The sequence below is a fragment of the Carlito syrichta genome, unplaced genomic scaffold (genome assembly GCF_000164805.1).
Source record: "Carlito syrichta isolate Samal-C Ts95f unplaced genomic scaffold, Tarsius_syrichta-2.0.1 Scaffold301825, whole genome shotgun sequence".
NCBI classification, from domain to species: domain Eukaryota; kingdom Metazoa; phylum Chordata; class Mammalia; order Primates; family Tarsiidae; genus Carlito; species Carlito syrichta.
The window spans coordinates 117,342-141,350 of NW_007245921.1; the positions used below are offsets into that span (position 1 = coordinate 117,342).

At 42.2% G+C, this 24,009-nt stretch overlaps 1 protein-coding gene across 1 annotated transcript in view; it reads right to left on the minus strand.

Moving 5' to 3' along the window:
• Positions 1-24,009, minus strand: part of LRGUK (leucine rich repeats and guanylate kinase domain containing) — a 97,757-nt gene that overhangs the window by 62,937 nt on the left and 10,811 nt on the right. Inside the window, exons 5-9 of the mRNA XM_008055333.2 lie at positions 21,405-21,505; positions 17,970-18,051; positions 9,401-9,525; positions 5,492-5,635; positions 199-279 (exon numbers count right to left, since the gene is read on the minus strand). Of these exons, the coding sequence (XP_008053524.2) occupies positions 199-279; positions 5,492-5,635; positions 9,401-9,525; positions 17,970-18,051; positions 21,405-21,505 (533 nt within the window). The remainder of the gene's footprint in view (positions 1-198; positions 280-5,491; positions 5,636-9,400; positions 9,526-17,969; positions 18,052-21,404; positions 21,506-24,009) is intronic.

Genomic DNA, 24,009 nt, shown 5'->3' on the forward strand with positions numbered 1-24,009 from the left:
CCTCTCCCCCTTCCCCTTCCCTCTTTCCCATTCCCTTCTGTCTTCCTTTTCTCCTCCTCTTTATCCTTCTCCCTCCCCTCCCCCACTGTCCCCTCTACCCTTTTCCACCCCCTCCTCCTTCCTCTCTCCCTCCTCTCACTTCCTCCTCCTCACTCCTTTTTCTCCCTCTCCACCCTCCCAGCAGAAATGATCTCTTACCTGAATTGGGTTTCTTAGAAGATTGAGAACTCTAAGAATAGGTAGATTCTCAATATATTCTATTTCTTTCAGCTCAGCAATCTGTTTAATCAAATAAAAAATTCATATTATCAACAGACTAGATGCACAAAGACAATAGAAAACTAATACAATAGGAGCTAGTTTGGATCCTTTAAATTTAATTTATTTTAAAAATTGCTCTGTTGAATATCCCGCTTTTTTTTTTTTTTTTTGAGTTGGAGTCTCGCTCTGTCGCCCAGACTGGAGTACAGTGGCTGCTGCCAGCCATCGCAGCCTCGACCTGCTGGGCTCCGGCGATCCTTCCGCCTCAGCCTTCCAAGTAGCCAGAATTACAGGTGCGCGCTACCACACCCGGCTGATTTTTTAATTTATTGTAGAGATGAGGTCTCGCCAGCCCAGGCGGGTCTCGAACCCGCGGGCTCAGGCAATCCACTCACCTCAGCCTCCCAAAGGCACAGGATTACAGGCTGAGCCACAGAGCCCGGCAAATATCCCGCTTTTTAATGGGAATTCCACCGAGCTACATGGAACAAAAAATTATTGCCAGCCCCTTCAATACATGTGAATGCACACAGTCACATTTTCCTTTTTTCTCTCTGGTTAGAGAACAGAAAGATTCCTCCTCTTATTCACGTTCATTTGAAGGCAGAAATAAGATAGCACATAAAGTCAGGAGAACAGCACAAAGCATGCACATGAGAACAACCTGGTTCCCACCCGCCTCCAGCCCGATCTAGCCATCCAGTCCCCACCACCCTCTCCCATGCAGCTGCTGCTACCCTGGTCACCTGCATCTGTGAATGCCCTCTGATTGCATGAGCACATCTGGCTCTATCGCTCTTTCCACAAAATAATTACTTCAAGGAAAGGTACAAATGGAAAACTGCATGACGTATTTCTTGATGGGTGTCTACTGCTCCCCTTAACATTTTTAGCTGATCTGTACATTTGTTATACACATTTCCATATAGGTTGTGTGTCACAATTTTAAGAAGAGAAGAGAAGAGAAGATTGCTTGACAATTCCTGAATCTGACCAGGGATACAGCTTAGGCTGCAGCAGGCCTGAAGTCTACACTAAACTAAAGACAAATGGTTTCATTTAAATTTTCTGTAATTAGCACACTTATAATTTCATGTCACGTATAGATACTGAACTTTTCAGAAACTTACTAACCACTTTTCCATTTCTGTTTTTCTCCAGATCACTTCTGCACTCATTGTAAAAGCACTCCATCAGCAGGGTCACCAATAAACTCCTGAGCTATTCAATCACAAAACACAGCTAAACTTTAAACTGGACCCAAAGCTAGGCCAGGGGACAAACACATGTGCCATATTCAAAGGATGCCAATTTTAAAGATATAGTATGAAAAGCAGACTCCAGAGTTGCAATATACAACCGACACACGTTAATCTGGTTAGGGCAACATTGGGCTACTTTGGGCTATTATACACATCTTTTCCCATAACAGGACTACACTGTCCATGAATGGCCCATTTGGACCATGTATCTTAAAAAGGAGATCCTGGCCATGCTGGCCAAATGTCATTCCTGTCAACCCAGCAATTTGGGAGGCCGAGGCAGGAGGACTGCTTGAACTCAGGAGTTTGAGACATGCCTAGGCAGTATAGCAAGACCTTGTATCTACAAAAAAAAAAAAAGAAAAATTAGCCAGGTGTGGTGGCAGCTGTAGTCCCAGCTCAGAAAGTACTCAGGAGGTTGAGGAGGAAGGATCGTCTGAGCCCAGGAGGTGGAGGATGCAGCAAGCTACGATCGTACCACTGCACTCTCTAGCCTGGGTCACAGAGTGAGACTCTGACTCCAAAAAAAGGGATCCTAATTGTTTTATATTGTGTTATTCAGGAAGGTGGAAAAGTAAACTTGGTTCACATGGTCCAGTCAGAATTTTCCAACAATGGATTGCTTTCCCTCTAGCATACAGCTCTTGTTCTTGGACCTTCACCAATGTTAGGAAGAGATGTGTTCCTGCACTCGTTATGTCCCACCGATGAATCCTGGCCACATGCACTTGTAAACATGGCTGGTGATAATGGAACTTGGTCCCCTCTTTCCAAAGGGCAACCCGATGTGTTTCATGAGCAGAGCTGTGAACCAGCTGTCCCCCTTCAAGAGATTTATACCAAAGAGATCATCAGACAGACAAAAGTTAGATACAAGAATGCTTGGTCTAATGTTGTCACTAAAAGTAAGATATTTCTAAACTCTCAAGAACTCCATCATCATGTGATTATAAGAGTCTCATAATAGATTATATGTTCATTTCAGAAAATGGTGATATTTATGGTGATCAGCATGGAAAATTCTCCTTGACATGTTGCAAACACCATGAACACAATGGCCATGGACTTTATAACTGCATCACCACTAAGACATCAGCTGGTCTTCTGCCAGTCAAGGGCAAGCATCTGGCTTTCCTCCCAGACCTGCCAAGGGTAAGGTGAGGTGAAAGAGGCAAGCGTGGGTCCTGGCTTCCCTCCCACTCTTGAACTAGCAAGAGCAACAGACACCGGCCCTCAGGTAAGCCCCCTCCTGCACAAGCTCACTGCACGGACCCACTCTCCTGTCTTCTCCCTGCAAAGGTCACACGCCTTGGCAGTGTGCGTAGTAGACATCTACTGTAGGTGCAGTGGCCACAGCACTCCATGACTTGTGGGGAATGTCACCAGAAAGGTTGCATTCCTACAGGAACTGTGGCTCTCTGCTGCCAAGACCATCATACCTGCCCGCTGATGCCAGACTTCAGCCCACCCCTTCTCCAACCTCTCTGGCCCTGTAGACCACCGTCTACCCTCTACAAGTCTGTTGACTTCTCTTTTTTTTTGCCATTTTCTTCCAGGCCATGTTCCCCAAGCATCAGCATCCGGAGATACAGGAACTTGTTAAGGCCTTTCTTTAGAAAAATGTTTAATATCTATAAATTTATAGGTGTAACACACACACACACACACACACACACACACACACACACACACACATCTGTCTCCTTAAAAAACTTTTGAGTGTAACCATTAATTTTTTTTAACTACTGCATTTATACACGAATCTGTACAGAAAACCTATTTTTCAAACTGTAGGCTCTATCAACTAATTGATGACGATGGTGATGATAGGTTCATGACTGGAATACAAATCCACAGATGGATCAGGGAAACAAGATAAAGAGTTCAGAAAACAGATCCTTTCTGAATAGGTTACATTTCACAATTTTTAAAAGGGGGGAAAGGAATAAAAAAAATTACTAAAAAGTTCCTTAATTTGACCAGGGATAGAGCTTGGATTGCAGCAGTCCTGAAATCTCCACTAAACTAAATATAGTTTTATTTCAATTTTATGCATTTTAGAAGGATTTTGGTAGAAATAAGAATGGTGTGTATTTAAAAAGTGAGCCACAGATCAGTGAGAAAATTATATTCTTCAACAGCATCTTGGCTAAATGAGTTAACAAATGAGAATTATTTAGCACAGGACTGGGTATATAACAAGTACTCAATAAATGATAGCTATCATCATATGACTATGAGATATTGAAAACAAGTAAATTTTTAAACCGTGTGGTTACACAATGGTTACACATATTTGTAAGGTACATATGATATTTTGATACAAGCATACAACATGTAATGATCAAATCAGGGTAGTTGGAGCATTCATCACCAAAACATTTATCATTTCTTTGTGTTAGGAACATTTTAATTCTACTCTTTTAGTTATTTGGAAACATTCAATAAGTTATCATTAACCATAGTCACACCACTGTGCTACAAAACAGTAGATATTATCCTCCCATAAATTTAAATTTTCGTCTCAATTATACCATAAAATAAATGATGAATTAAGAGATGAAAGCAATAAAAGAAAACAGAAAAAAAAGAGTTAAGGTGAACACTATCTGATTTCAGAATGAAAAAAAATTTCCATAAAAACTTTAAAAATAAAGTAAGACACAAAGAAAAACATTGATATAAAAATTATTTTAACCTGGGCTTGGTGGCTCAGCCTGTAATCCCACGCTTTGGGAGGCTGAGGTGAGTGGATTGCCTGAGCCCGTGGGTTCGAGACCCGCCTGGGCAACTTGGTGAGACTTCATCTCTATAATAAATCAAAAAATTAGCCGGGCGTGCTAGCACACGCCTGTAGTTCCAGCTACTTGGAAGGCTGAGGCAGAAGGATCGCCAGAGCCCAGTAGGTCGAGGCTGCGGTGTCCGGGAGTGGCCACTGCACTCCAGTCTGGGTGACAGAGTGAGACTCCAACTCAAAAAAAAAAAATTATTTTAATATGTATATCAGAACTTCAGTAAACATAATGAAAAGCAAAAGAAGAATGGTAATAAAATAAATGATAGTTAAGGGCAAGAATACACAGTTTTTATTTTTTATTTATTTATTTATTTTTAGTCAGAGTCTCACTCTGTTGCCCAGGCTGGAGTGCACTGGCACGCTCACGGCCACCACAGCCTCGACCTGCTGGGCTCAGGCAATCCTTCCACCTCAGCCTTCCAAGTAACTGGAACTACAGGAGCGCTACTACACCCGGCTAATTTTTTTATTTATTGTAGAGTTGAGGTCTTGTCAAGTCGCCCAGGCTGGTCTGGAAACCCTGGGCTCAGGCAATCCTCTCACCTTGGCCTCCCAAAGTGCTGGGATTACAGGCTTGAGCCACTGCACCCAGCCAGAGTAACCCGGCTGGATCCTGCTTAGCTTCACAAGCTCTCAGGAGATCCCGCGCCATCAGGCTGCCATGGCCTTGGACAAATACACAATTTTAAAAAAGAAAACCAAGTGATTGACAAACAGATAGAAAAAAATGTTTAGCCTCACTAATAATCAAAAAAGTTCCTATAAAATGTAATACAAAATGCCATGTTCACTCCTGGGCAGACATCATTTTAAATGGTCGATCCTGGGGTGTTCTCACACCTCCAGTCTCCCTGCCCTGACATTTCAGACATTCCTAACGCCATCCTTCTACGTAAACTTTTGTATGAACACGTCTGCTTCTGAAAACCAGGCACATGTGGTTGCAGTTTAAACCTTTAAAACAACAGGGAATCATCAAATTTCCAAAAATTAAGAATTGCACTTATTTTTAAAAGTAGTCCTTCTGCAACTACTGCCCTAGGAAGTCTTCCAGAACATTTCTCCAGCATTGCCTGGGACGGCCCTTGAGAAACCAGTGAGAGAACATCTGCACCAAGTCTCTGACATGTGCTCTTATGTAGACACTGCACTGAGACGTGTGAAGCATCACCTTGTTACCCTCCAGGTTGATCACTTCCAGGAGGTCATGATTCTCCAAGCCTTGGAGGCTGCTTATCTGATTGTGCGACAGGTCCAGATTCTGCAGGACTTGCAGATCCTCCAAGCCTGTGATCTTCTCGATCTGGTTATTGCTCTAAAAGAAACAAAATAAACTTCATGTCTTAAAGGCCTCTCATAGGACAAGTTGTAATGGCAAGGTGTCACTTGGGATACTGCCCCAGATCTCTTAAAAAGTCAACAGTCCATCAGAGTCCCTCCCCACACTCCATTTCCATTACCCACCTCCCTAAATGCATACACAGACCCTAGAAATAAGTCCGAGGGTTTTAGCTGAAAGACTCAGAACATAACATTTTCCTTAAAGTTGATGAAGATAACTTCCTTTCTCATCAGTGAGAAAAACAAAGGCCAGGTAGTGTGGGCTTTTAGCATTGTACACCTACAGCCTCATGGTAGCACGATTCCGTGTTTATCTTCAGAAATAGGAGGGTAGTGCAATTCTTCCATCACCATTATAATTCCCACATACATTTTGTTTTCAGAGGCACTCCACATATAATCACTTCATGTCACATGGGCTGTGGTCTCCAACAAGTTTCCAGATATTCCTGCTTTCATGCAATTCACATCTCTTAAGTCCAGGCTAGACCTATGACTTGTCTTAACCAAAGCATATGGCAGATGTGTGCCAGGACCAAGCCTGAGACTTAGGAGGGCCTGGCAGCCCCTGCTTGTGCCTTGGGAGCCCTGAGCTACCAAATAAGAACTGCAGCTACTTTATTGGAGGCAATTTGTGGAGAGGCTGCAAGAGGAAGGACATGTTCACACAGAGAGAGGCCCTGAGGCTAAATTGAGAGAAAATCCCAGTCATTCTAACTGAGTCAAGCCCCTGATCAACATGCCAGCTGAGTGCTGAAAGCCAGTGGAAGAACCATCCAGCTGAGCCCAACCCAGAATGCAGACTGGTAGCTATTAAAATGGCTATTTCTCCAAGTCACTACAGTTGGAGTAGAAATTTTTATAAAATTTCATTTCAATAATGAGCAAGATTTGTGTTCGTTAGTATAATTCTGTGGCTCTTAAAGGCATGTTAACAGAATGTTGATAATCTACAAAGCTGGGTGATAGCACACAAGGGTTTACTACACTATTCCTTTTATTTTTATATATGTTTGAAAAGTTTCATAATAAATAGAAAAAATACTCACAACCCAGTTGCCAAAGTAAAGTCAAATTTCTTACTGTTCAGAGTTCAAAAAGTGTAACAGAAAAGGGAAATTAAAAAATGACACAAAACTTAACATTGTATTCATATTAACATATTGCAATAAGACCTCAATATCCTATTCAAAATATGCTCACATATCAAATTTATAGACATCTCTTCCCAGAGAACATGGAGGTGCCTTAGATGTGGTAGATAGACTGTCATTCTTCTTACAGTGTCGCTGATGGCTTTCAAATGACAGATGATGTGGATAGAATGTGACAAAGAAAAGCTTAATTAGATAGTCTATGATCATAAAAGAAACCAGAACTGAGAAAATTTCAGAATCACAGATTTTCTGAATTGGAAGCCATCAAGTTAAACGCTTTGTCCAATGCTCTGCTCCGAAATGTGGTCTCTGAGTTTTGCACAAAGAGTTCCTCCTGCGTGTTTTATAATGATGAGTGGGGAAAGAGAAGGCTTTGTTAAAATATATGAAATTAGGACATTCCTAACCTACCAATTTTGGAGGAAATACCTGGCAGCTCCTACTATGACAAGTGTATTTTGAAGTTTGGAATGTACTGCCATGACCTGCTAAGCATCTGGGAGACAGAACAGCCTATGCGTGGGCCACATGTTCCGTTTACATTCATCATAAAAGTAGATGGCTGAGAATTAAAAGTTGGTTTGTACAGTGAAGTGTTCTTCTTTCTCTAAATTTTAATGTAAATTATTTTCATTAATGACTAAAGTGATTTGTTTTCTGACTCCAAGACTTAAAAATAAAAGCATTAAAAACTGTTGAAACAAATGTGCCTCTTCATAGACTTTATTAAAATTTGGAAAAGCAAACCTTCGTACTCTCAAAAAAATTAAGGAAAATGAATGACAGTGTATTCTGTATTTTCTAGTGCATCTTGGATAATGACGGCAGGGACTGTGAACAAGCCACCAAATCGAAGAGAACAAAGGTATGCCTTTTCTAGAAGCTACTTGGGACAGAACTTGGAATTACCTATTTATCTATTGAAACAAACTCTTAGGACAACAGAGCTATATGCTGTTATTCTAAATAATGAGTTCCTTCTCATTTCTTTTGCACATCCCATCTCTTTCCACTCACCATGCTCCACTTGAAGTACTGGGGCATGTCAACACAGAGAAAATGTGTGAAGAGTAGAACGGGATTCTAGCAAACTACAACATGAATAGCACAGGCTGCCAATAATCCTCCAGACCATCACAATTGTAAAACGTTCCTTTCTTTTCCAGTGGTAACATTTTCTTTTTCTTTTTTTTTTTTTTGAGTTGGAGTCTCACTCTGTCGCCCAGACTGGAGTGCAGTGGCCGCTCCCAGCCACCACAGCCTCGACCTGCGGGCTCTGACGATCCTTCCGCCTCAGCCTTCCGAGTATCCAGAATTACAGGTGCGCGCTACCACGCCTGGCTGATATTTTGATTTATTGTAGAGATGAGGTCTCGCTGCCCAGGGTCTTGAACTCGCGGACTCAGGCAATCTACTCACCTCAGCTTCCCAAAGGCGCGGGATTACCGGCCGAGCCACAGAGCCCGGCTGTGGTAACATTTTCAATCTGATTGGTAAAATTCATCCTCACTTATGCCTTGCTGACATAGCTTCAAGAGCAGAAACATGAATGCTCAGGACAGTCATTGAGCCTTTCCACACTCGACTTCATCCTCAGCACTGGGATGCCAGTAGTCACCCTCACTGTGGGGTAGAAAAGTTTCTAGAAACACCTCTCATTCTCTACGCTCAGGGAAAGAAAAGTGAACACACAGCCAAGCTTCAGTGCCCTCTGGCTAAGCAAGACAGGAATAGTGTTGTGTATACATCAAAAGTTCACAGATGACCCAAGACATCATTTCAAACAATGGGTCGACATCCTCGCTGGGATAGTTCGCGTAAGACAGTAATAAGCGACAAGCCTCATGACTTGAAATCCTCCCTGCCTACCCTGTGATGGAGGTCACGAACAGCAAATCCACAGCAAAGGAGAAGAATAATATTATCAGCCACCAACTCAGAGAGGTATGCTGTTGTCTTAAAAATACTGTGTGTGTCTTTGGTACTATTTGAATCCTGCTGAATTTCTGTTAATGATCTCAATTTTCATTGAGTCATAGTCACACAGCATGTTACATAGCTTTAAAAGAGTGCTGTCTTTAGGGGGAAAATAATCAAATTTAAACTAGCACTATTTCTGATTTTCTATAATGGGAGACGAGCATGTATTAATATGAAAGACTGACAAAATTCAGGGCCTGGAAAACATTTTGTGTTTCATTTGAAAGCAATAAAATGTTAACAATAATAACACTATGCTTTGATGTTATTTTCACCAACAAGATATTATAAAATGCATTTTTAAATACTCACTAAAAGTATACCTTTCTTACCCAGTGTAAAAAAAAGCCAATCTTTTAGAAAACTGAATTTGGATGTCAAATTAGAGAATCATTTTACTTTAGCATGAAATATTGATCTCTCTCTCTCTCTCACACATACACATACACGACATACAGAGAGGAGCAAACAAAACTGAAAACAATAACATTTGATGAAGGAATCAGCTCTGTATGACTTGAAAAATTCTCAGTAGTCATAATTCACGCATTCACCAAAACGTCATCTCCTCTCCTATAAAGAACAACGTATGTTGGACTCACCAGACAAAGCACTTTGATTGGTAGTGTGTTTAAGCCGCTGACGGCTGTGATCCTGTTGTTGGCCAGGCTGAGGTGGGTCAGGCTGCTGCACAGCTCCAACCCACAGACTTCGGCTATCTTGTTGCCTGTGGACCACAACTACGTTTAAGGAAAATGTGATTAAGGGCACTTTGAAGAAAAAGAGAAGCTGTGTTAAGTGATCACTAGAGAAATCAGACCTCGCCTTAAATCACCAAGCGGTGTATGCCCAAGACAAGGTGAATGTTAGCCCCGAACTGCATCTTTTCATATAGATCCTGCCATGTCCTGTATTATTTAAAAGCACAGTTTTCAAGAGTGACTCTGCAATCAGTATGGAGCACCACAGTGGCTCACCCCTGGCAGAGGGTTTTCCCTTAATTAGTTAACAGGCTCCCTGAGAATCTCACATGCTGTCCCACAGAAGGACTTCCGAATACAGGGTCGCCCTGCAGAGACAACATTCACCAAGCTCCGTCATCCTCATCCCTAGGGGTGGCCTGGGAGATGTCATCTGAAGCCAACAGGTGGTCCAAAAACCAAGTCATGTTGCAGAGAGGAACGGCCCTTTCTATATTGGCTTCTCTTCTCCCTTCAAAGTAAATGAGTCTTCATCTCTGCCCTAATGCCTTCATCCGTTGATTAAGTTTCCATTCATTGCTAAAACTTTAACTTGTCTTCTGTGTTCCATCCTGTAGTTGTCTAAAATTGCAGTCTCAAAGACACCAATTCCGCTCAGCCCTCTGTCCTCATCTTTGATCAGTTTCCAGGATTTAATGCCATTTCCCCATCAAAGCTCAGTTCTCCCTCTCAATAATCTACAGCATCACCACTACCCAGGGCATCCAATCAATCACCAAACCTGATATTTTTTGCTTTAAAACATCTCCTTAATTATTCCCTTTCCTTTTATTCACTCCTTTGCCAACTTAACTCATGTTTGGCACCAGTGGACACCTTCAATATCCATGACTTCCTGCCCTCAAGTCACCTTGCATGCTGTAGTCAGGTTAATTTGTTCAAAATATCGATTGGATATCATGTTTCAATTAAAAAATTCTCATAGGATGAATTCTGAATTTCTCACTGGCATTTAAGGTCCTTCAGCATAAGCAAAACCCATTTATCTGATTTCATCTTCAGTATAATCCAATGAGAATTCTCTATTTCTGCCGGGTCAATTCTCTCAATAGTTCTGGAATGTGCCGAGAATTTTCTTACTTGGCAATGTCTAATTTTTTCATGCTGCTTTCCTTCTCTTTTCTAAACCATACCCATTCTTCAGGACTTAATTCTAAATTCCACTTATTTTTTTCTCTAAACACTCACATTAAACCAATACCTTAAGTATTTCTTTTTGACATATAACACTCATTTTCTTATTATGTCTTCTTTGTTACTTTTTAAGTACACAAATAAGTAAAAATTACAGACTAGGAGAACATATTCACTAGATATAGTAGACAAAGGATTATGGTCTAGAATACATTAAAAATGATAATAAATTAATAGAAAAAGATAACCCAATAGAAAATGGGCAAAGAATACATCCAGGTAACTTCCAGAAGAGCAAATCCAAGTGGCTAATAAACATAGATGGTCCACTCCTCCTGTAGTCAGGAGAATGCAAATTAAGATGCCATTCTTTATCCATCAGCTTAACAAACTTTTTTTTAAGATTGAAAAATATAGTTTTTTTGGAAAGCAAATTAGAGAGAGAGAAGAGAGAGGAGATTCACCTCAGGCGGCTCGTAGTTCAAAGAGCACATAGCCACACTAGATCCTAGTAATGCAATGGCCTGAGCAAACATTTTAAAGTAGGAAATAGGAGACAGAGACGTTCATATCCCTGGGTGAGAGCGCTCACTGTGATACAGCCACTTTGGAGGGAATTTGACAAGGTCTGCCATAATCGTGTATATATCACAGCCATTCCACTTCTCCCTGTCTGCTCTAGAAGACCATCTCTTCCTCAAAGCCTCTGCTGGTCAGCTTTTAACCTCAAGCCATCTCCTTCTGTTAATCAGAGATTCAAAGAAGTTCTTTAAAGACAAAGAACTGTATTCCCAGCACTTTGGGAGGCCGAGGTGAGAGGACTTCCTGAGCCCACAGGTTTTAGACCAGTCTGGGCAACTTTGTGAGAACTCATCTCTACAATAAAAATCAAAAATTAGCCTGGCGTGGTACCATGCACCTGTAGTTCTGGCTACTTGGAAGGCTGAGGCGGAAGGCTCACCAGAGCCCAGCAGGTTGATGCTGGGGTGGCCGTGAGTATATCACTGGCTGTGACTATACTCCAGCCTGGACGACAGAGTGAGACTCCAACTCAAAAAAAAAAAGGAAAGAAGATGGGATCATAAATATAACAAAATCATGTATTTTGCCTCATAATTATTTGTCACGATCCCAACTCTACCACTTACTAGATTCTTCATTTGTAAAGTGGGGATAATATCAAGTTGCCATTAAGGCCAAAAGTTAGATCATGGGAAAAAATTAGCAAATGGGTGTGAATGCACTATACACAATATAAATCACCTCACAGTCATGTGGTATTGATATCATTCCTAAATTATAATCTCACGAGGCCAAGGAATCATGGCCTCTACCTCCTGGCTCTAGTCTGGGATTGAATCTGAAAAAACTAGGCCAGAGAAAGAGGTAAATAAAAAAAAAACAAGAATATATTGCTGAAAATACCTTAAATTCATAGGTTTTCCTCATTGGTTTCAAATTCAGTCCTTGGATTAGAGCATGGTCCTGCTTGTGGTCAACATGCATTTTCACATCTGTTTCCATAAAGCTCCCTGCCAGACTAATCCTACAAATATGTATGCTCACAAATACTATTCTTTCTGCCTCCATTTTCTTTGGGCTGCTAAACAAGTATTCTGGAGCTAGAACAGAGGCCAGATCTTTTTAGATATAATTTGTAACAAAAGATGAATGTGAAATACAGAAACCAGGAGATTAGATTATCTCACACAGCTATAATGAAATAATACACCCTCGAAGCAGGCAATCTTCGGCAACAAAAACTAGATAAGGAAAACTTCACAGAGCCGTGTGTCCCAGGTTAGCAGAGAGAGAACAGCGGTGTTTAAGGTTTGGGAGACTAGTGTCGTGGTAGCTCCATTCCAGCCATGATGAAGATACCTAACTCCTGGTCAGAAGACTGGAAGCCAGGAGTGCTGAAACCACCAAGATGGCAGAATGGGAAGGGAAACCATGTTTGTGTGTCTACAGGAACTCCCTGAGACACGAGAGGCTAACCGCAGTTCCTAGTCACCAGTGTACTACCCAGTTCTGACTACTGCAGCTAGTCATGTTTTCTGAAATCAGCATTCCAAGCACAAAAAGCGGGAGGCACTCAGGCACTGCAGTGCAATCGTGGCTGTGGTTTCCACAGACACCACAGTGTCTCTTAGTGCCAGGGCAAAGGGTCAGGACTGCCTGGATGTACTCTGCTGAGAAAGACACTCATTTCAGAAAAATCGTCTCCTCCTGTCTCATCTCTTCACTCTTCCTCAAATCTCAAGGAATTCCAGGCACTCTAAATGAACCAGGCTCTTGAGTGAGAAGTCCTTTTCACAGGACACACCGCTTTCCCCTAGCTGCTCTCACACTCACATCACGGGTGCCTAGTGGCAGCGCTTAGTCACATGCAGCACTGAGCCCCACGAGGCCTTCGAGAACACCTCGTCCCCGCTTCCACTTTCTCAAGAACATTCATGAAATTTTGCTTGCTCTTTCTCTTAGCATTATTCTCTCACAGGTCTTGGGGCTTCCTCATAAGAAGAAATACAATTTGGTAAGTCATTAAACGATTACAGCGAATATTATTACCTATTGCTGGGCTCATCCTCATAGGCATATTTTAATTTTTAAAGACCACTTTTTAAAGTTCAGGAGACAGAGATCCAAAGAGTCCCAAACCATCACATTGCATTCCAGCTCTAAACTTTCATGATTCTGTGAATAAAACTTCCAGAGGGGAACTTTAGATCCTTGGAAACGGAATGAAGGGACCCTGTGGCACGTAAGTGCAACTTTACAGCTGGGGAAAAGCCCAACCATATAGTTGTACATTTTGATGATGCTGTCAGTTGCTCATGCTGCTTGACATGAATTATTCACTAGCTCAGTATCTGCTCTTATTCATTTGTCTTATACATTTGCCTTATTCATTTGTCTACAATCATAAAATACGGCTTGGGTGTGTAGAGAACAGTTACGAGAAGCAGGAAGTCCATCATGGTCCTTTTAGTGGAGAAAGCTGCAATGATTGCTTTAATCAAAACCAATCCCGAAAGACTCACATCACTTCCCCAGTGAAAAGTGCTTTCCATGGCAGGGGTGACTCTCTCTATGCAGTGAAGCAGCACACAGGATAGAGGACTATGTGATGAAAGCACTAATCACCCAATGGATTGCAACATGGGAGAAAGTGATGGAAGTCGAGTCTCGGCTCAACCCCCCACCAGGTCATCTTGGGCAAGCCGCTGGCCCTCCTGTCTCAGCCTCTCCTTTCATAAAATACATAAAATAATGGTCAGCACTAGGTGGTCTCCAAAATCCTGCCTGGATTTAAAATTCTATGAATTTTTATTCCATATTATATTACCATAACATAAATTTTAATAAACAATCAGTCAATGTTTATAGGTAAAAAATAAACTGCATTCTTAACAATCAGTCAATGTTTATAGGTAAAAAATAAACTGCATTCTTAACAATCAGTCAATGTTTATAGGTAAAAAAATAAACTGCATTCTTTTTTAAGAATAAATACAGGCTCATGCTAATCCCAGCACTTTGGGAGGCAGAGGTGAGAGGATTGCCTGAATCCAGGGGTTTGAGACCACCCTGAGTAACTTGGTGAGAACTCATCTTTACAATAAATAAGTGATGTGGGTCTTTCGGGAACGGTTTTGATTAAAAAAAAAAAATTAACCAGTCGTGGTGGTGCGCACTTATGGTTCCAGCTACTTGGAAGGCCGAGATGGAAGGATCACCTGATCCTAGCAGGTCGAGGCTGCAGTGGCCTTGAGCGTGCCATTGCACTCCAGCCTGGTCAACAGAGTGAGACTCTGACTTAAAAAAAAAAAAGAATAAACACATTTACTTAACATTGGCAAAGTCTGTCAGCTTGCAATTTAGGATGATTATCAATTAACCATCAATTATCCACATGTGGAAAGACAGAATGGCATAAGATAAAATAAAAATTGATATCCTACAGTTAACAATTCATTCTGCGGTATTAATATACTCTACAACAATCACATTGTCAGTACTACTAGCCTGATTCACTGATTTGTTTTTATTTTAAATAACTGCTCTCAACTTCTCTCTGGTGTAGATAAATGCAATTGATTTCTGTTTACTAAAGTCATATCCAGCCACCACGTTGGACTCTCAAACTCTATCATTCCTAGTAGTTTATTGCAAGTTTTAAAAAAATATTCTCTGTAGATAAACGTGTCATTTGCAAAGAATGACTTTTATTTTCTTCTTACCAGTTTTATACCTCTAATTTCTTTCTCTTGTTTCATGGTGCTGGCTAAGACCTCCAAAATAACAATGAGTTAAGGTGGCCACAGTGGGTATCCTAACTTGCTCCAATTGTAAAGGAGAAGGCTCAGACAGAACATGTCTCCAGTGAGGACAGTTTGTTTCACACATCTTTGTAGACATCCCTTAGCAAGTTGTAAAATTCCCGATTACTAATTTACTGAGAGTTTTTATTGTAAAAGAGTGCTGAATTTTATTAAATTTTCTATACCTTTTGAGCACATCTAACTATTGATCATAAGGTTTACAACCCTTAGTCTTAATATTGTTAATGACATTTGTTGATTTTCTAATATTAAACTATCCTTACATTCCTGAGAAAAACCCCATTTGGTCATAGTATATTTCTTTTCAATACACTGTCAGATTCGGTTGCTATTATTTTGTCTAGGACTTTTACACCTACATCATGAGTAAAATAAGCTTGTCATTTTCCTGTCTATTACTGTTTCTTGTCTGGTTTGGATATCAAAGTAAACTCTTTAGGATGGAGTGTGAAGATGCCTTCTATTTTTAATGTTTGAAAGGTCTGTTCTTAAGTTTTCATCTAGGTGGGGTTTTTTGTAGGAAGATTTTTCATTTTAGTCTATTTTAATTTGTAGTGAATTACTTTTATAGTTACAGGACTACTTAGGCTTTCTATTTCCAAATCAGTGTTTTGGTACATAATATTTTTCTATGAATTTTTCCATTTATCTACATTTTCAAATATACGGTATCAAAGTTGTTTTAAAATTCACCCTTTTAAATCTCAATGTTTTCTAGTATTTTCAAAATATAGTCTAATGTAAGTGCTTTCTTTCTAATTTATAATCTTTCCAGATATATTTTTGCTTTCAGCTATCCAGAAGAATATATAAAACTCCACAATTGTATTTATCACAATATAATAAGCTTAAATAGAACAAAAAAGAAAGAGATATATATTTAGTGCTGTTTTGAAACTGTCTTACCATCTTTTCAAGACTGAGATACCTAAGAAGTTTATTTCATTAATGGTCTAGGAAGGGTGATTTGGTTTGGCTACTTGTCTGCATTTTTAAAAACACAGGTGAGAATAATGCCATGTTACACTCTAATTATATGCCCATGGCCTGAATTTCAATTGGTTGTGGTGTAATAATTACAGCTTTTTATACTTTGATGATAAGCCTTCAGTGCCACATCCAACATCAGGTTAAAAACAAGACTAATTTCTTTTTTCATGATCTTTGACATTTACAAAGTCATGATACTTTAGTTTTTACACGGACATGAAGACTCTCATGACAGAGATGCTTTAAACTATATTTTGAGTCCAAAACACTATAATGTTTTCTTTGGCAATTCCACGCCAAAACATAGAAGAATGTTTTTCTAGGGGACACGTCCCACCCTAGACGCCCATTACCATGCCCTCAGGTCCCCTGAGGGATTCCAAGGGGCTCTGGTTATGGAAACCCTTGGGGTTGACAGGCATTTAGGGGACTGCTGACTTCCAGACCAACCAGTGCTCCTGCAGCTGCCATGTGCACTTGGGGTGTCTGGGGTCCCATGAAAATGCAAATTCTGAGGTGGAGCCCAAGAGTCTGCATCTCCAAGCAGTCCCGGGCCATGGAGCCAGTGGTGCTCCTGGGGCTGTGCTCTGCTGCTCAGCCTGAGATGGGCAGGCTTTGGAACCAGCTTCCAGCAGTTCAGCTGCTTCTTTGCAAATTCTTTACTGAGATAGTTGAACTCGGCCTGACAGTCCTGGAGAAGATGTGCTCTGGACACACTTCCAGCTTGCTGTCAGAACATGCCATCCTGGCCATCCCGGATTCCTACGTTAGGCACAGTCAGAAGAACCTGCTCACACAAGCACCATCTCATTGTTCGTTTTCACACACGTCCTACAGGCAGTGGTGCTGAGTTCTGAGCTTTCCAGCAGAGAAGAAGACAAGGGTTTTGTTTTTACAAAATATGTCTTCAAGTCATGCGTGAGTGGCCGCACATTCCTGACGTGGGCCCTGGGGCCATCAGCTCACACTCACTCTGCCCTGATCCTCAGGTGGTGGGAAGACACTGAGAGAGAGAGGGCACCACGCCCTGGTCACCCAGAGGATGTCCTTGTCTGGTGCAAAGAAGAGGCTCTAGCTCACTAACCTCACAGATCCCTGTGACTCCTGGAAGGGAGCCTGGGGCAGGAGACACATTTCTTCCTAAAGTCAGCTGAGAATCTTTAAAAAAAGTGAAAGTGAGCCGGGCTCGGTGACTCAGCCTGTAATCCCGCGCCTTTGGGAGGCTGAGGTGAGTGGATTGCCTGAGCCTGCGGGTTTGAGACCCGCCTGGGCAGCGAGACCTCATCTCTACAATAAATCAAAAAATCAGCCAGGCGTGGTAGCGCATGCCTGTAATTCCGGCTACTCGGAAGGCTGAGGCGGAAGGATCGCCGGAGCCCAGCAGGCGAGGCTGCGGTGGCTGGGAGCAGCCACTGCACTCCAGTCTGGGCGACAGAGTGAGACTCCAACTCAAAAAATAAAAAAATTTTTTAAAAAAGTGAAAGTGTATTTCAAACTCACTAGAAAGCCTTGTTACTTAAAGGCAATGGGAGCTCTTTTGCAAAATAAATAGTCACTCATTTTCCTTATGACCACACTTAGATTTTCAAATACTAAATTCATAGAAAATAGGGCACAAGTTTAAGTAAATTTGAATATAAGAGTTACTTGAAACAGGACTTCGCTGGTTCTAACTTAAGAACAAACCTATTTATTGGAAGAACAACTATCTCACTTAGCTTTGGGGAGATAATATACTCTTGGCAAGGTTTGACTTGCAGTTTTCTTGCCCAGTAAATAAAACATCATTCCTCATTTTGTGAATATCCATTCTTGATCATTACGGTAAATCACACATCTCTAGTCAAGTGCTTATCTAGCTCTGTTCCACTCACATTTTTTAATATGCAGCCTTTAGTTTCTAATTCCTTAAGGTTCCCCTTTACTGATTCAAAGGATACTGTCCAAAATTAGTGTAGTGAGGGCAGGATACGCTGACAAATCGCACATTTCAGAAATCTGGTTGCAGGAAAAATCCACCTTCTGGCAAGAAAGAGAACAAACAGCACGTTAGCTTTGCTTTTCGTGCAGACACTCCCAGTACCTGCGGGAGGAGGAGGTATCCCTGGAGGCAGAGTGGGAATCTGCCACTGAGTTGCCAAGGGCGAAGACACCTCTGTCTCTAGCCCCTCCTCACAGGGTCCCAGCTGCATGTGAGGGACTCTGCAGAGGAGACCCTTCCACCTGGCCCACAGGGACCCTGACAGCCCCAGCGCCTTCAGTTCCTGCAGCAGCTCTCTCCATCCCAGCCGTTATTTTAAACTTCCTAGCTCCTGCAGGGCTGGCCTCACTTTAACCCGGGCCCACCAGAATTCCACTCCCTGTAATGCCCAATGCGTCTTGCTTTCCTCTCCTTCACCTCATCTGCTCCTGTTTGAGCACACTGTCCCCATCACTCCCTAAATGCCAGAACAGTCTTTCTTGGTCATCTCTCAGGCCACACCTCTCCGCTTTATATTCTTCCTCAAAATTGACTATTGTGGGAAAGCATTTTCAGCAACATCTGTTGTTCCTAGTTAAAAAAAAATATGAGACTAAAAAACAACATTAAATGATTATTCATCTACTGGCAAAATATTTAATTTTTTTTTTTAAAGGAAAGAGGGACGGGAGCAGTGGCTCACACCTATAATCCCAGCACTTTGGGAGGCCAAGGTGAGAGGACTGCCTGAGTCCGTGGGACTGCGCAACTTGGTGAGACCTCATCTCTACAATTAATCAAAAAATTAGCTGGGTGTGGTGGCATGTGCCTACAGTCTCAGCTGCTCAGGAGACTGAGGTGGAAGGATCGCCTGAGCCCAGGAGATGGAGGCTGCAGCGACCTGTGGTCGTGCCACCACACTCTAGCCAGGGTGACAGAGTGAGACCTCAACTTAAAAAAAAAAAAAGCTAAATACTTAAATACTAAACATTTTATAAATTAAATACTCACAACAATTTAGAAAGTGGCAAGGGTAGAAAACTGGCTAAGTCAAGTACAATGTAGCAACAGGACTACATAGTCAGTAGAATACAAGTCTACATGAAGAAACAGAAATGTACAAATAAAAACCCTAACACCAAATGTATACATACACAAATGGCAGCTATGCAAAATGAGCTGGTTTGGCATGATGTACACAGAGGTTAACATTCACTTTTCTTCTGTATAAGAACAATGAACTACAAGTGAGCTTGTTGTGACCTGGGCTTACTTCCCAATGACGCCTTTCATCAGCACCATTCGTGTGCAGCAGCATGACACCTGCGCAATGACACTGCAGTCTGAGCTGTCTGCCAGACTCCACCTGCTGTGTGTCCATGATGCTAGGCTTGCTGCAACCTTGAGGTTGTGATCCTGTTCCGACTCACACCGGAACCCAGGGATTCAAGGAAGCAGCCATCAAATCAAACTAACATTTCTCACCTACTAAGAGCAATGGCGAATGCAGAAGTGCTCTGGCAAGTGCAGTGAGTACAAGTTCCAGGCCCTGCTCTCTAGGACATGTGTGCTCTCTCTGGGCAGTGGAATAGCAGAGCTTCTCAAGAATGTGGAGCATGGTGCCCAAGACCAACTGACCGGAGAGACACAGCTTTCGGGTCTTGGACACGGGGTTCAATCCTAGTTCTGCTCCTTCCCAGCAAAAGGGGAGGTGACCTATGCTTTCAGTGCTGCAGTGTCCTCACCTGCACCAGGGGAGGGTCAGCCAACCCACGGCTTTATCAGGGGATTCGACAAGATCACACATGGAGACGCCAGAAGGCCTCCCCATTCCTCCCAGGCCCACACAGAGCCTCCATCTGGCACATGGCACACACGTCTCCAAAGTTTCCAATAGATTTGCTCCCCACTCTCCAGGAGCTTGGGATGTAAAGATGGGGTCATATTGGGTTTTGTTCACTTGTGGGGTCTTTCTGGGAGAGGGAAAGGTGGGGTAAGAAGGGAAGAAACTCCACAAAAGTTCTTCCCAGGGTAGGGGTCATGCTGTCACAATGTCTGGTCTCTCTGGGTCCAGGCAGGTGGATGGGACAGCAAAGAACAGAGTAGAGACTGCTGTGCAGACATAGCTCCTGACCACCTCAGACCACGCAGGACCCTCGTGTGGTTTGTGTGGACAAAGGATGTCACCCTGGCAATCACTGTAACTTCAAAGGGGAAAACACACTCTCCATAAAGATGGAGTGATGTGAAACCACAGAGGAAAAACTAAAGTGTTTCACTGTCAGCACAGCGCATGGCTGCTTTTTGATTTCAGACAGATTTTTGTATTTGTGCAAGCCTCCGCAGAATATTTTAGATCTAAGTCAACTTGATTTGTAAATAAAACAGAATTAATAGATAATGAAAGGCAATAGCTGGTGTCCACTCCTCAAAATAACTTTTTAATTTACTATTTGAATCTGACAGAGGAACAATAATCACACACTTTGTGGCAATGGTTCCCACATCGTCAGCACATGGGAGCACCCTGGGGATCTTTTAAAAGGTCCAAAGTCTTTCCTCGGATCACCAAGACCAGAATCTCTGGGGTGGGATCTAGGTACCAGTGTTTTCACGGCTGCTCCAGGGATTCCAGTGTGTGAAGTCTGGGAACCACTTCTCTGTGATCTCGCCACTCAGTGTGGCACACAGGCCAGCAGCAATGATCACTGGTTTCAGGCCCCACCCAGACCCGCTGGGTCACAGTCTCCTCTTTACAAGGACCACTGGTGACAGGGGCACACATCTAAGCAGGAGACTGCTCTAGGGCAGGCAAATGGTCCCTCCACCACTGTTTGCAGGTGGTTTACTTCTGCTTCAGAAATGCAAAAGCCACATGTAGAGAGGAAGAATGGAGACTGGAAAACATTTTCTTAGCAGTAAAGCTGGATAAATACGGGCAAAGTCTGAGCCCCTGAAAATGTTGACAAATTTTTCAGACATTAAATTTTTCTAATAAAAACACTCTGCTATATGTCCTACAACATCATGCTGTATATATCAAATATCTCAATAAAATGTACTTATTTAAATAAATGAAATTTGTCTATAAACATTTAAAAACACTCTTCTGTTAACACACACCAAAAAAATGCAGTGAGAACTATTCAAATGAGGAGCAGAGGAGACTGGAAGGAAGTCCTTTGGTTTGAAAACCAGGCTTGAGCAAAGCTTCCCAAAAAGACCACCGCTGACAGACCACCTGCCTGCTTCAAAACAAATGAGACACAGAGCCTGCTGTTTATTTCATTTCAGACACTTACACTCCTTACCTTACGTCTTATTCTCTCTGAATCTTCTATTTTATGGCTGTTATGCTTATTTAGTACACTCTGAAAACGACTTAACATGTAATTAGTGTATTGATGAAGTCTACCTTGAGATTTTTGGGTGGCTCAAAATTGAAGAATTTCGTCAGCTTGTTTTGAGAAGCATTGAGTTCTAGAAGATAAGGCATGAAGCTCACACAAGACAAATCTGCGGGGAAACAGATACAGAATAAGGTACACCAATAAGATAACCAGACAAAGGCAGAGCACATCTTAATTATTCCAGAAGAGTGAAACGAATACCATCAGGAGTGTGTGAAATCTGCAAATAAGTGTGGAAAACTCTCCATGAGCCCATAGTTTAAAGCCTCCTCACCCCCGAGGTCCAGGGCAGCCAGGAACAACACCGCAGCCTCTCCCGCCCCCAAACCCTCCCACGATCTGCTGACAATCACAAGTTTCAAAACTTGCCAACTTCAAGGAAAGGATGAGAAGCCTCAGATAATCCTCTCGATAATTAGCCCCTAAATAACTAAATTAGATCTTGCAAAAAGACTGGAAATGCCACAATTAAGAAACTCTCTTTGTTGTAAATTAAATTTTGTTTCTGTTGGACTTAATGCTAAATCTCATTAATTATTTGATGTGATTGAAATCACTGTTGCTATTTTGCTTTGACTCTGGATTGGTTCAAAAGTATGTCTGAGTTTTGCATTTTATCCCAAGCAAATATTTTAAATCTGGAATACTGAGTAAAGGACTGCTGTGCTCATAAAGGACACTGCTGGTGAAATTACATGTGAAACATAAAAGCTGTGAGCTACCGTGCTGCCTTTCTCTACCCTTTATACCGACAGACATGGGGTCACAGAATGAAGTAAGGCAGGGATCAAGAAGAATCACACAAGGGTCACAGCCCGGTTGCAGCTCATGTCTCTACTGAAAACAATAATAGGAACAGTGTTTCCCTCACTCTTCTCATTCTAGATCATAGAATGAGCAGTTATAACCTCTTGGGGATGGCCCCTGGTGGGAGATCCAGGCTCCACACCCAAGGCCAAGCAAGCACGTCTGCCTTTCACCAGGTGACAGACACAGCCAACTAGGAGAAGGAAAACAGCCTGGACCAGCAGGGGGTCTTTCACAGGGTGGGCGGACAGCCAATGTGAAGGACCTCCTGGCATCTCCTCTCTGAGGCCACTAACGCCAGGAAATTCTCACCAATGTTTACTTTATTTCTCTGGACTAAGCCATACCCTGCGTTTGAAAATGTAGATAGTTCTAGGAGAGACAATACATTGAGACAAGAACACTTTGGTGGAAATTAACGAGCAGATCAAGGCAGGCTGCCTGTTAGAGGAAACCTACGAAAAAGCACGATTGCTTTACACTTTGCTTCTACTGTCCTTCCTGAGCCCGGCTTCAGGTCTGTCAGGAATGGTCTCAACTGTTAACTTCCCCTCGATGCCGCTGATCATTCTGTGCTGGTAAATGCTGGTCCCATGGAGATCTGTCTTGCGGCAGAAACAGCAGCTAGGCCTGAGCTAGAGACAGAGGTGACAGCATCTCACGCTCTGAAGATGGCCGATGTTCCAAATCATCCTACCAATCACTGGTCTGGGTTGCTGGACCTGAACTTGGGCAGGCTGGGCATCCCTGCTCGGTGCACTGCCCTTCTCGTCCACCAGGTGGCAGGAGCGCCCTGTGTCCGGCAGAGGTTCTCAAGGTGTGTCCTGGTCCAGCAGCCTCAGTCTCACCCAGGAGCTTACTTAAAGTGCAAATCCTCACACCCCACCCAGTCCTACAAACCAGACACTCTGGGGGGGGGGGGGGGGGGGAAGGGGAGGATAGCAATCTGTGTTTAACATGCCCCTGAAATTTGCTCTTCAGAACATCAATAAGGCTGTCATCACAAAAAGAAAATACACCGTACTCGTACACACTTGATGGATTAATGAAATGGCCATGCAAGGTGACTGCTGCCCAGTCTGGCTGATGCAGAACCTTCTGTCTTAACTGGACTTCCTGATTAGGACTCAAGAGGTGGGGGGAGGGGCAGTCTGTCCCTGACACTGTCAGAGCATCCCACCACTCTGACATTCTTTATCCAGTCAATAAAACCAGTCTTGGAGGTACAAAAGGGCTTTCTGATGAGGTGACAATCTGAGATTTGCTTTTAAATGACTCTGAGGGGGAAGGGGGGCAGGGAGATAGGCTGGGGGATAATTGCTGAACCCAAAGCTCTATTCCAGTATTCTCTCTATTTGTGCACATGCTTGTAACTTTCCATAATAGAGATTTATAAAACAAGAAACAATTAGAGTCTTTCAAAAACAGTAGCATTTTCAGAATAAAAACAGGCTAGAATATTTCTTTACCAGTGAAAAGAGTGAATTTTAATTATTAGAGTCGTATGGAGGGTTATCAGAAAACTCAGAGGGAAGACCATATTAGCAATGCTTAATTGTCATTTAAAAAGGCTCACAAAACAAGTAAAAAAAAATTATCAGAGAAGAAAGCACGTCAGAAGTAATGATTTGCTTACTTCCCTAGAAGTCTAAAGGAAAAAAATGGAACACTGTCAACTTCAAATAAGATCAGAAAATTAGAAACAAGGATCAAGCTTTGAAGAAAATGTGATGAGTGTAGGACTAATTTCATTAAATGTGAACAAGGTGTCATAACAAATACATCATATGGAATTACAAATGG